Source organism: Salvia hispanica, chromosome 1 (genome assembly GCF_029641045.1).
Source record: "Salvia hispanica isolate PSC_SH4W2 chromosome 1, Shi_PSC_v1, whole genome shotgun sequence".
In the NCBI taxonomy this organism is placed as follows: Eukaryota; Viridiplantae; Streptophyta; class Magnoliopsida; order Lamiales; family Lamiaceae; genus Salvia; species Salvia hispanica.
Genome location: NC_142692.1, coordinates 63,253,243 through 63,267,049, shown reverse-complemented (window position 1 = coordinate 63,267,049; position 13,807 = coordinate 63,253,243). Strand labels below are relative to the sequence as shown.

Genomic DNA, 13,807 nt, shown 5'->3' with positions numbered 1-13,807 from the left:
AACCAAATATGCATAAACACCAACTAAAATATTAGTACAAGACAGACAAGAAACAAAAACATAACAATATTCGAGCATCAAAAACTTTTCAGCAAATTTTCAGCATTATAAAACAATTATTTAGTTAGACAAAAAAATCCAATACCACAAACAAAAAAAATAGTAGCAAAATTTATCAATGAACCACATTAAAAATTAACAGATATACAAACACACAAAGAAGACAACATGGCGTACTATTTCAGACCATTATAAACCACACCTAGCTAAATTTTAAAATAATCTAAACCAGAAAATGAACATATATACAAACACACCAAGAAGACAATTATACACTAACAAAATTAGCAAAAAATATACAATCAATGCAAAATATCAACCAAAAACACATGAACAATAAAATTAAGCTAAATAATAATAAAAGTTTAACACAAAAAATGCGTATGTGGCCTAGAATTACTAATATCCTTTTCAAAAAAACAAATGCGTTGATGGTGGCATGCACCTAATAATGAAAAAACAAATGCGTATATGCACTAACATACTTGCATCATATTAGGCATATACATAATAGTAATAGTAATAGTAATAAAATTGCGGTATTACAATAAAGTAATCAAGTTGAGAGAATATAACCACACTAATAAAAATAAAATCAATAAGGAATAACATTCTAAAATCAATATTTTATTGTGATAATTTAAAAAATTTCAATAATTTTCTTAAAAAACAAAACTAATTCCATAAACTAAAAACGTAGTACTACTAGTAGTTCAATAAACTGTGCCCAGTTCATAACGCTTAAAACGTAGTACAATATATTTGTAACAAAAAATCTTAATTCCTATATTAAACGAAAAATTAGTATAAGCAAATTTGCACATACACCAACCAAAATATTACAAGTCAGACGACAAACAAAAATATACAAATTGCGAATTTTATAATCAGGTTTTAAAAACAATATCAGGCAAATTAAAAGAAATTAATAGAAATACAGAAGAATATTTTTAAATCTATTTTCTTCTATTGTGAGAATAAAGCTATAGAATTCACAATCCTGTAGCAGGTAACTTTGAAATTTTCAATGTTGTGCTAAGTACAATTCAAGCATCTAACCTTTTCAGTGTTCTAAAACAATTTTCTAAGACAAATAAATCTTATGCCACATACAAAAAATTAACAATGAACCACATTAGAAGTTACAAACACACCAAGAAGACAACATTGTAACTAGAATTTCAATCCGTGCTAGTATTAAACTAAAACAATACCCAGCTAATTTTTCAAATATACTAAACCATACCAATATATTTTTACACATAATCTAATCGAGAAAATGAACAGATATACAAACACACCAAGAAAACAAAATATTAGCCCACAAAATTAGCAAAATGTATACAACTAACCTAATGAACAATATAACTAAGCAAGGCAGATATGAGAATAAAGAGTAAAACTAAATATTAAAAGTTTGACAAATCTAATTTTGTAGAGAGTATGTGAAATACTAATATTTGTCTAAATTGGAACATAACACAAGTTCAACAGATTGGAAATGACTTAAAATTCTGATACCTATTAACAACTAAAGCATTAATAACCACCTCAAACATAAGGAATAGAATTCATCACAGATTTTAACATGAGAAATGATGAAAACATTAAAAAAATTTGTTAAAGTAGACAGAATTAGTTATCAATATCTGAAATGAGCAGACAATAGCAAGTGAAATTGCAATTATGAAGACTAGAGAGAGATGAAGTATATGACTACAGTTTTCAATCTCTCGGCAGAGCAAAATAATCGATGCAAGTACAGAGCATGAAGATCATCAGGTACAAAATGTTGGATATGAACAGAGGAATTACCAGCAGCAGATTAGCTGTATGAACATCAGCAACAGCATGTGAAGGTAACAGCAGAGTGAACTGATCATAAGCAAAAGAGAACTAATCAGCAATGGAAAAAGTATAGAAATTAGTATAATTCAAAAGAAACAAAAATTGCATGATCTCAACACAATCAACAGCATTATACTAGTAGAATTTAAAATGAATAACAAAGTAGAGAAATAATCAGTTGATCTAACCAGCAATGGAAAAAGTAAGCGGATCGGCAGAATAAATGCTTCATTAGCAACAGAATCAGTGGAAATTGAACGAATTAAGAAATTAGAGAATGAAGAGTAGAAATTAGAGAATCTGCGATGGAAAAAGCAAGCATCATAAGAATAAATGCATCATGAGCAACAAAATCAGTAGAAGTAAGAAATTAGAGAATGAAATTGCAGATGTAAACGATGTACCTATATGATCGGCGGCGGCGGAGCATTCTCCTCCTCCGCAGGTAGAAAACGGAAGTGAACTTGTCTGGCGGCAGCAGCAGCACGGAAAAACACTCGATCGCCGTTATGAGCTTCAAGATGAGCCGCATAAAAGTCATCACTCACGATTTCGTACAGCATAGTTTTTAAGTCTTCACCACCTCCTCTTCCTCCTCTTCCTCTACCTCTATTAGGTATGAGTCTGCAGCAAGTATACAATTTAGCAGTATATTGAGGAGCTCCATTGAGAGCGCTGATGAGAGTGAACTCAGCGCCTATTTCTGTGCGAAGAAGATTCGCTTCTGCATGCGTGAACAAAATTTGATCGTCAAAAGTTTTCTCTAACTCCATCTCAAATGTAAAAAAAATATGAAATTTTGAATGATCTGAATTCATTTTCAATTTCTGCACCTATTTATAGAGACAAGGCCTCCGATCACAAATTGCAGAATTGAGCATAACATTTCCGCGCGAAAATATTTACAGCTGGAATTAAAAAAATTAGGATTAATAAAATAAGAAAGGAATGATAAACTCTAAAAAAGGGCGTGTGTATTCGTAGACTATAGTAACATTCTGAATTTAACGTTAGATGGGCCGACACATTTGGGCCTGGTGAAAAAAAGGCGTTAGTTTCTGAATAGCGATTATAAATAATACTTCATCTATGAAAGATTGTCCGCACGAATTTTATGATATGTGAAAAAAAAATGGATTGAAAAAAATATCACATTTATATTAATTTTATAATATTACTAGAAAGTGAATCCATTTATCAAAACGGGACTATATTTCAAGAACCGAGAGCGTACTATAAATAACCAAAAAAAAAATTGAAATCCAAGTCTCCATTGATTGGAAGGGAATTAATCGGGAACTAATCTCAGAAGAACAAAAGAACAAAAGTGATAATTAATCATCTGCCAAGTGCCAACAATATAGAAAATTGAAAAACAAAACTGATTATAAAAATGGAAATACAAAGAAGTCTTCATAGATTTAGACTCAACGCATAAATTTATCTCAACAGACAGACAAATCCATCATGAGAGTAACAAATAAAAACAAAAGAATTTGCTGAATGGAGAAGACAAGTATCCCGTATACGTATGAGATAAAGAGAAAAAGGGTGGGGACAACATATATATATATATATATATATATATATATATATATATATATCAAACCCTAGAGCCCAATTGGATTTGGACTGAGCAAACATGTTTGGGCCTTGAATAATTAGAATTGTTGCGATTTAGGAGACTAGTATTAAATCAATATATTCAGTCAATGTTAAAGGAGAAAAAATTCACTAATAATTTTTTGACATATGTCTTCGTAGAGGCCCCACTAAATACAATCATTTCTTTATAAAAATGGATATTATTATAAAATTGGAGACTATCCAAAAATCTAGGAGTTGATGATGTATTACTTGTATTTATTCTAATTTGCACTGAGTTTTAAATTGTTACGTCCTTTTAGTTATATGAATTTAATAAAATAAAATTTATTAAATATTAGCGGTAAATTTTGTTTTTAGAATTTATTCATTTTATTAAACAGATGAGGATTTTATTAATTCATATGTTAAAAAACTATTAGTTGAGCATACAACATCATATTGCCATTTGGCATGCCTTCATCATTGAATTGTTTCTCCCAGAAAAGATGATTAAGTGTATAGTACTCTTACTCCAAATGATTGAAAACTTATTTACCTTCAAATATCATATTATTATACTCATTATTCCACTCTAAATGAATCATTTTTCTTTTTAGGATCTCTTATTCTAAATGACACATTTCTAAAAATAGAAACACTTTATTCTCTTCACTTAACTACAAAATAATACTCCGTCCGTTCCACTACAAGTGATGGATTTCTTTTGAAAATGAGAATTTAGAAAATGATATATATAGAGTTAAAGTAGAGAGAATAAAATACGATAGAATGAATAAAATAAAAGATGGTTGAAGTTTCGTTTTTAGCTCGAAAAAGGAAATTGATCACTTGCAGTGGGATAATTTAAAATGGAAAGTTGATCACTTATGATAGAACGAAGAGAGTACTACATAAAATTTCGCATCTGACCGAAGTGTTCCACTTAAAATGAGACGAGGGAGTATTAATTTTGGCAGTAAGAGCATATTAGACAATGATATCATAGTAGCTTCTTTTTCTCTAGGACAGAGTTCTTTAGGGTATAAGAGCATCCGCAATGGTTAATAGGCCAGCCATAGGCCAGCCATTCTCTCCTCTGCCACGTCAGCAACACTAAAAAAACCACCTGCCACGTCAGATTTAGGCCAGCCAGAGGCCAGCCGCAATAAAAACAATTCAAAATATACTACATTTACGGAATTAAAATTGCGATATACGGAATTAAATTTACGACACATATACGGGAAAAATAATCCATTCCATTAAAAAAAAAGTACAAAGATTTTTAAAAAAAAGTACATGATTTTATTTTTAAAAAAAAGGGCTTCAACACCCGAGCCCCGCCACTCTCTACTCCTCCTCGTCGCCGCCGTCGTCTCCGCCGCCACTGCCGCCACCCGTGGTATCTGAGCCCACGTCGGAACCCCCCAGCCGTGACCTCGCGATCTCTAAATCAGCACGCATGCTCTCGAGCATCTCGTAAAGAATCCTCTTCTCCGTGGGGTCAGTGGCGTTCTTCCACTCTCGGAAGACCTGTAACATCTGAGCCCGCGTTTGGTTACGCGAATGGAGAGTGTACTCGAGTGGGGCGGCTGGGAGGGCGGAGGACTGGACCTCGCGGGGCGATAGGGGGGATCCGCCCCTCGCAGCCCGCTGCGCCCGCTTCTGTCCAACCGGGCGGGGGCGACCAGTAAATGAAGGAGGGGATGGAAACTCCTCAGCATCCGGGGGGAGGTCGTGGGATCCGCCGCTGCTGCCGCTGTAGTCGCCGCTATAGTTAAGTCGCTGCTTCTTCGGCCACCCAGCGTCGCACCCCGCCCGGAACTTCTCCGAGTCCTTCAGCAACAAGAAGCACTCCCAGAAGGTGAACTCCTTATACGTCCCCTCCAAGGGGAACTGACTCGCGGCTATCCTCCAGGCGTCGTCCTCAGTCTGCCCACTTCTGAGCTGACGGAGGGCGTTGGCGTACAAATTCGCAAAACGGCCAACCGCGGCCCTGGTGCGCTCCCACCCCTTCCGGACCTCCTCGTTGCTGAAGTCCTTCCCGTGCGGGCAGTGCTTCTTATAGGCAGCACTGATCTTCGCCCACATGTTGACGACCCGCTGGTTGTTCGCAACCAGTGGATCGTCGCACACCTCCAACCACCCCTTGGCCACCGCGGCGTACTCATCCTCCGTCCACTTCCTCCGGCCGGTGGCAGTGGGCTGCGATGACTCGCCGACCACCTTGCCCTTCCCCTTCCCCCTCGTCTTCTTCCTCGGCGCGGCCGGCGTCGCTCGAACGGGAGTATCATCGTCCCCGAGATCGATCCCCATATCATGCAATGACAGAAGGTCATCGCCAGAGAACTGCGTCTCCACCGGGGTCGACGTGTGAGACGAAGCCGTCAAAAAATCAAGCGAGGGCCGATATACCGCGTCCCCTCCCGGTGACCCCTGCACCCCCCCCCCCCCCCCCCGGCATCCCGGGATACATTCCGTGCAGCACCCCCCCCCCCCCCGGCATCCCCCCCGCCACATCATCCCCATCATCTGCTGCAGCATCATCTGCTGCTGCATCTGGGGCATACCCCCCCACCCGGGCGCTGACTGCCCGCCGCCCGGCATCCCCCACGGCATACCCCCCGGCATACCCCCCTGGTTCCCCCCCATCGCCCCCCCCCCCCGGCGCACCAGTCATCATCCCCATCATCTGATTCCAAGGGATGTTAAATCCCGGGCCCATCTGCCCCCATCCAGATCCCACGGGTACTGTGGGAGTCTGAGAGCCGCTCGTCGCCGGACTGGACTCGTTGTTGTTATCCATCACTCGATGATGCTCTTGAACAGAAAGTTAGAGAGAGAGAAAACTCGTTAAAACAAGTGGTGCAAATGAAAATGAAACGAAAATCGCGTTTATATATGATTTTAAAAATAAAAAAATAAAAAATCGGCGCTGGCCGATCGGGCCTCCACAATGGCGGCTAGCCGATCGGCTAGCGTTTCGGCCAGCGACGAGCGATCGGCGAGCCCACGCCGATCCGCTCGCCGATTTTGCGCTGGCCGATTGCAATGGTTCGGCTAGCCGATCGGCCAGCGCGACGAATCGGCTAGCCGACCATTGCGGATGCTCTAACAAAAAAGCTAGAAATAAGAAGGGAAAAAAATAAAATAATGTCATCATCCACTGTCATCATCCACGTATACTAAATATGCGAAAGACAAAAAGACGAGTAAATAGTATATTAAATATTCCCTTCACCTTATAATAAGAATCATAGGTTTAGACATGGATTTTAATAAAGGTAAAGAATAATGTATTGAAAAAAATAGTAGAATATAATATTTATTTTTTATATTAATTTTATAATAGAATATGAGCGAAATGAGTTAGTTGAATGTGAGACCTATTAACTATTATAGAATGGATCAAAACAGAAAAATATGACCTTATTATAGACAGAGGGAGTATATCATTAAAGAATACTATCAGTCTACCACCGAACATAAATTCTAGAAAAATGATAGAATAAATAGATAATATGTTTAACTAGTCACATTTTTAAAAGTAAAAATTTCTTTTAAATGTTATCCACTTATTTTTCCCTCTTTTTCAATACTTTATTTATATTTTTCTGATTACTTTATTTTTTTTTCTGATTATCTTTTAATTTACTAATTTCTGACTAAAATTTGTTATCACCCACAAATGAGAAGTAATGCAATCCAACTGGATTGAAGGAATTAAAAAGAGTAAGGGTCAAATGTGGTCCTCAACATATGACTATTTTATCATTTTGGTCCTTAACATTATGTTTTGAATTATTTGGTCCTCCACATTTAAACTCGGGCCAGACTCGGTCCATTTTGAACGGGTCCTTCAAAAAAGTAACGGTCAACGGCTATTTAAGCCAATTTTGACCGAATTAAGCATCTTTATTATTATTAGATTTTTAATTATTTTTATTAGATCACCACCTCCTCCTTGTCTTCTTCTCCTCTCTCTTCCTCACCTTCTTCTCCAACGTCGAGCGCCTCCCATTACCTCTCCTCCATCATCAACAGTGACCCTTCCCTGAAATCTCTCCTCTCCTGCCTCGATTTCTCTGCCTTCTCCCATCCCCACCATCCCTACCACCCCTCACCGCGCCGCCGCCGCCGCCGCCTCGCCTTCCTCCACTTCTCTTGGAACCCTCGCCGACGACTTCTTCTCCAGTGATTCCGATTTTGAACGCTCGCTGTTCCACCTTTTTTCCAGGAAGCACGTCGCCAATTCCACCTCCGTCGTTCTCAATCCGGATTACAGATTTTCGATTCAGTAATGGATAACGGTATTTATTTCCCCAAATTGATTATACTTGAGTTATAGATTTAGGAAGAATGTCACTCTATTAGAGGAGGAGGATTCAAAATTCGTCAAGAGGATTCAAAATTCGTCAAGAGCATATTGGATGATAATAAGGCGGTGTTTATTTTGGATTTCCCTATCAAGAGTTTTGAATTAGGGAGGAGATTGTGAGAGAAGAGAGATTGCAGAAGGTTGATTTTATTTGTACTGGAGTATGTATTTTATTTACATTTCAGAATAAAAATTAAGGATATAATTAGTAGCTAATAATCGCACTTAATAGTTTAATTATGTCAAAATTGGTTTAACATTCATTTACCGTCTGTTTTTAATCGCTCTGTCTATTTAGGACTGAGTCTGGCCCGAATTTAAATAAGGAGGACCAAATAATTCAAAACTTAATGTTAAAAATCAAAATAATAAAATAATCATATGTTGAGGACCACATTTGACCCTTAATTAAAAATAAACAAATAAAGAGCGTCTCTATAGTTATTTTCTTATTCTAAAATTAATAGAAATGCATACAATAAAATTAATCGAACATACATAACATGTGAATGTGAACGTCTGCGGGCCCCATCGATGTTCTTGAACCGTTTCACACAGTTCCCCCACCCCACACGCGCACACACACAGAAACGCACTTGAAAAAGGCATCTCCCGCAATCTTCCTTCAAGGATGAAGCGCAAGCTCACTGCTAAATACGTTTCAGAAATCGAAGAGCAATCGCTCTGTTTCAGGCGGAAGCAGCTCCGGTCGCAGCTTACATCTCATCTGTCGTTGTATTTTCCGGAATCGATTTACATTTTGGCACAGTAAATGAGGATAAGTTTCGGAGAATTGTTACTAGATCTCATATTATAGGAAGAATTTGAAGAATGCGAGCACGAGTCAGGATGAAACGGTGGAGTTATCAGATGTTTCATGCGTGGAATCGTGTTCAGTAACGAACAGAGACTTGAATCTGAAGAGATCGAATGTGAAGAAGCTGAGGTCACCAAATCTGTAGTTTCTAGCGCTTCGCGGTTTTCGTTTCACGCTAACGACGCGATGGTGAAGGAAAATCAGAGTTCCGTTGGAAATACAGAAAGCGAGGTCGTATTGAAGAGTACTGGCGTTAACGAGATTACCTGCAAAGAATTAACAGATTCCGAAGCTGAAAAGGACAATTCAGCTAAACACGGCGGCGCATCACTCAATTCCGCAGCGAAGCAACCAAAATCAGCGAAATTGAACACGCGCCTGAAGAAATCCGACCTCCACATCTCGTCGCATGGCACTTCGATTTAGCTTGCTCGGAGCAGTTCTCCTCATCGTCGAGAATTTCTATGCAGTTTTGGATTCTGAATTTACTTCTGACTATTCGCCGTCAATCTGGAGTTGCACTTCTGGAAGAGATCGTATGGAGATGAGAGTTGTTCGCCTACTTTTGAGTTATTCGGCCAATTTAAACAGCAGTTCTGCAGATCGACCTTTACCTTGAAGAACTGTGATGATCATAATTCGAATGAAATCAATGTGAGTTCCGAATGATTTAATTGTCACATTCGCATGAAATTTTTGTTGATTCTTCGTATTCTAAAGTGATATGATGCGCGTGCGCATACACCATTACTCTTCCGAGCAAATTGATCCATACTAAATACAAGAGGCATACTTGACAATTAAAAGTTACCAGCACTTATTTTTCAGTGCAAATTTGCAATATTGATATTTCATTTGACAATTGTTTGTGGTTTTGTGGATTAGGGATTGGGGCTCGAAGATGAAGGGAGCTTCAGGATGATGAGGATGAGAGAGAGGAGGCAAGAGGAATACTGTCATGATACTGCCTACGGAGACCTAGTCATTCAGCAACGCTTGCAAAATGATACACTGGATTGTCGAGGTCTGTGACTGTGCAGATTACTTCCTATTCTTTTAGTTTCATTTCATCCTCAAAATAAGTAAGGAGAAAGTATTGGTCTAATTTGGTAGCGAAATGATTTAGACTTTTTGGAGGTTCTGTCTTTTTATCATTTTAAATTTGAATTACCATTTAAACATGAACTCAAATTTGTAATCAATCATAAGTGTTCTCTGCTAAGGATATGAAATAGGTCGTACTAGTTAAATCGTAGTAACTGAAAGGGGGCGATTCCCTCGTATAGATTTCCCTGAATGATTATAATACATCATTCTGCATTTTTTTTGGTGATGATGGTGGTCAATTATTTGATTCTGGAGTTAAACATGCAGCAAGCTACCAAGACACAGCTTCAGCAGGAAACCATGTTTCGAGAAGTTAGTCTTCTCGAAAGGTTTCTTAGCAAGGGATACTTCAAAAGCGTGAGAAATCTTCAGATTGCTGGCATTGCGTGCCTCACTTTAGCCACCAGGCTTGAAGAAAATCAACCCTACAACTGGTAAAGATTTAACGTGTTCGTTACTGTGTTATTTATATAGATGTGTGGCAGTCTTCAAAATTGCTTTGGAAACTTAAAAACTGATTATGTGCTTGCAAATTTGTTCAACCTGAAGATTCTTAGCAGAACCAAGATAACTGATGCTCTACAAAAAATGTGTTGTTTACTAATAATGTACCTAAACCTTGATTCAGCATTGTTATGGACTTCTAACTTGAATAATATCTGTATCAGTGTCCGGAAGAAGTCATTTTACGTCGGTAGAACTATATATGCCCGGTGTGAAGTGGTGGCTATGGAGTGGCAGTGGCTAGGGCAGGAAGTCCTCAACTTCAAAATGCTTCCTTCCCACCGTGTACAACTTCCTTTGGTACATACTTCGCTATAACCCTCAGATTTAGATGCAGATCTTTTTTACTTCTCCTTATAGTATTGGTTCACTCTTGGATGCATATGAATGTTTGCTCAGGCTGTTTGGACTTTCAATGTGTGCAGGTTCTACCTTAAAAATGCAAAAGCTAACGTGTAGAAGACAGCCAAATACCTTGCAGTACTCACACTGATGGGACACCAGCAGCTTTGCTACTGGCCATCAACGGTGGCAGCTGCACTTGTTATTATTGCTTCAGTTGCAACTGATCAAGATGCTTCCTCCCACCCGACCATGAAGGTAGTTAAGAAATTTGATGGCTGAACTCTCATACCTTGACTATGCAGATATATGCAATACATGATGATAAAGATTTACCAGAATGCATTAAGGTATTTGTTATATTGCATGTATAGATTTCTCATATTCTACTTGTTAAGAAATTCAGCACTTTTCACCCTAAAACTCTGTGACAGAGTATGGAATGGTTGGTGTAGTACCTGTTGTAGCTGTAGCATTCATGAATCAAATTTTGAAGGCCAATCACTTTTGTGCAGTAGTATCATTTTTTCATGTATACCGATCCTCATAAACATCCAATACGAGCACGATTGTAAATCTGAACACAATTTGTAAGCAACACATAGAATTCCTACTCTACTGTAAGGATCCACTGATAAACTGTAGGGTGATCTTATTCTTTTCAACTGATCATAAACCAGTTACCACATGTAATCGCAGTACAATTAACACGCTGTCATTGTTTTGGTCGGTATGTAATCAAGCAATCTTCAATTTTTGTTCTGGAAAACTCAAACCAATCAAAGATGCTTGCTACTCACATCAGCTGAACTGACCGGAAGAGCTGGTGACGAGTTTAGCGACTGGCATTGATATATTGCATCCTCCTCCTCCTCAACCCTCTCCACCTTCTGCATCGTCATCGCCCCTACATCCTCGACCGCCTTTGTGATGGCTATGTATGCATTAGTGACCCACGAAGCTCCGGTCAAGACATAGCTATTGCCCTTGATGACAGATCCTGCACTGCTGGCTGTAACCTCAACAGCTGAATAAGCGAACTTTGTAATATCTGATACTTGAAACACCTCATCCATTTCTCTCACCATCTCGTTTGCTACAGCTGTCCCCATGCTCAGCGTCTTGCTCAGCTCAAAACTTCGGTCTAGGGAAGCAACGTTAGCCAAGGCGTGTACTGTCAATTTGTGCTTCCCGTCAAATGACTTTGCCCTTTTGAGACTATCCTTTCCCAAGACAAAGCCCCTAGCTAGCATGGTGCTCACCACATCCTCAGCCTTCTTCACAGCACTCGACTTGGGCGGCTTCAATGGAAGGAAACATCAAATGCACAAGTTACTAGATTGCAAAATGCCATCTATAGTTTTTTTTTCGATTTATTTGTGAGTAGAGTTAACTTACTGATGTGAAGGAAGCAGCATCTGGAGGCAGTTGATAATTCTTAATCAGCGTTATTGACACATAGAGATCAGCTAACTTGGATCCCTGAAATTTGATTTATCTGAACATACTCAGTTACCATATTAAAATAAATTAAATATGATTCAAAGCTAATTCATTAAATTTTAGTGAGTTCTAGCTTGTCATGTGACATTTTTTTATCAATTTAAATCAATTGTTTGTTGTGAGCCAAAAAGTATAGTTGCACCCCTAAAAATAAACGTCCTCAAACCAATTCATATGATTAGCCATGTGATATTTTCTACATATTACAGAGGAGAGGTGCATGTTTGAAACAACTAGCTTCTACTTGATCTTTTTTAATTTTTTTTTTTCAATTTTTTTGGTGTTTTATGCAATGTGTATCCTTAGTTTTTGAAAGAGCATCTCCAAGCAGAGGCGGACCTACGTGGGGTATGGGGGTTCCTTGGAACCTCCATCCATTTTTCTATTTACTATATTATGTATAATTAGCCATCATTTTTCAAGTTATTAGTTAGCCCAGTTGGTTGGTAGTTTGGCCATGCAACCACTTGGTTATGCGTTTGAATTCCCCAGCTGGCATTTCATCATTGAGCAATTTTTTTCACCTTGACATCCAAAGCAAAAAATGTGGGCTAGAATAAAAAAGTAAAAAAATGTGGGCTAGAATTAAAAAAATAAAAGCATAATAGAAATCAAATAAAAATACTCCCTCAATCCACGAAAATAATCTTATTTTAAAAATAGAAACTCTTTTTCATGCTTTACCCACTTTTTCACCTTTTCTCTCTTACTTTTTTATTTTCCCTCTTCTCCTTTATCTATTTTTTCTCTCCTCTCTCTTACTTTCATCCACAAATGAGACTATTTTTTATGGACCGAGGGAATATAAAATGTAACTGATAAATACGAAGCAAGAACAGGAGAAAAAATGCATCTCAAACTATTCATCTCTCTCGCAGCTTTGAAATGTCTCTGGTTGTTTCTAAAATCGTCGACACTAAAAAATATGCAACTATCATTAATATAATTTGGACCCCCCAGTATAAAAATCCTGCGTCCGCCACTGTCTCCAAGGGAAGGGATAAATGGAGAGGTAAAAAGAAATAACTACCATATTTACCTCTTCTTGATAAAATTTCATACTCCAAAGGGAAAGGTATTTCGGGAGGTATTATACCTTCTTTCATTTTGAGAAGGCATCTTTACCTCTTCTTGGAAGAGAAGGTAAAAAGCTAGTTATTTTTTTTTGCCTTTTTAGTTTATCTTCTTCCCTTGAAGACCACTACTTTTTAAAAAGGTATAATTATCTTTTTGAAAAGGTAAATTAGAAATATACCTTCTCTACTTACCTTTCCTCCTTGGAGATCCTTTCCCTCCTTGGAGATGCTTTAAGGAAGAGATTTAATTTAGATGGGCACTATGTAAATTTTCTGCTTGCATGCAAAGTGTTCGACGAATCACCTCTGCCATTTTGGTTTGATGATTTAGATCAAATAAGACTTTTCTATTCATAAAAAAACTTAATATTTTTAAATTGAAAGAAGAGTACTTTGTGAGAGCCTATATTCCAAGCCAACTCTTTTCTTATTTTTACGTGCCTCGGTTTGTGAATTATGCGCCTCTTCTCATATTTTAGCACATTATTTTTCTTTTATTTATTTCTTTTTTTTTTCTTCATTTTTTGTCTCTATATTTTGTAACCATTATACATGTTTTTTGGTCTCTTAAGTCGGAAGCTATTT

The 13,807-nt window shown here is 37.9% G+C and overlaps 2 protein-coding genes and 1 pseudogene across 4 annotated transcripts; 1 reads left to right on the top strand and 2 right to left on the bottom strand.

Annotated features, from left to right (window-relative positions):
- Positions 1-580: 580 nt before the first annotated feature.
- LOC125220183 (uncharacterized) lies at positions 581-3,435 on the bottom strand. Of its 3 annotated transcripts, XM_089062328.1 has the most exons (5): positions 3,341-3,435; positions 2,742-2,816; positions 2,313-2,632; positions 2,097-2,208; positions 581-1,935 (listed from the first exon to the last, which is right to left on the bottom strand). In XM_089062328.1, exons 3-5 carry the CDS (start codon positions 2,447-2,449, stop codon positions 1,786-1,788), a joined length of 399 nt encoding a protein of 132 aa, XP_088918454.1. In that variant the 5' UTR covers positions 2,450-2,632; positions 2,742-2,816; positions 3,341-3,435; the 3' UTR covers positions 581-1,785. The 3 variants fall into 3 exon arrangements, 2 of the variants coding, with proteins under 2 accessions (XP_088918454.1, XP_088918453.1); XM_089062327.1 differs by having other exon boundaries at positions 2,742-3,435; XR_007176334.2 differs by lacking the exon at positions 2,097-2,208 and having other exon boundaries at positions 2,742-3,435.
- Positions 3,436-7,476: 4,041 nt separating this feature from the next.
- On the top strand, positions 7,477-11,160 carry LOC125220245 (cyclin-SDS-like). The gene is made up of 5 exons (XM_089069219.1): positions 7,477-9,344; positions 9,576-9,714; positions 10,065-10,231; positions 10,466-10,601; positions 10,727-11,160. Exons 2-5 carry the CDS (start codon positions 9,694-9,696, stop codon positions 10,736-10,738), a joined length of 336 nt encoding a protein of 111 aa, XP_088925345.1. The 5' UTR covers positions 7,477-9,344; positions 9,576-9,693; the 3' UTR covers positions 10,739-11,160.
- A 183-nt stretch (positions 11,161-11,343) lies between these two features.
- LOC125220246 (binding partner of ACD11 1 pseudogene) lies at positions 11,344-13,535 on the bottom strand (annotated as a pseudogene).
- Positions 13,536-13,807: the final 272 nt, after the last annotated feature.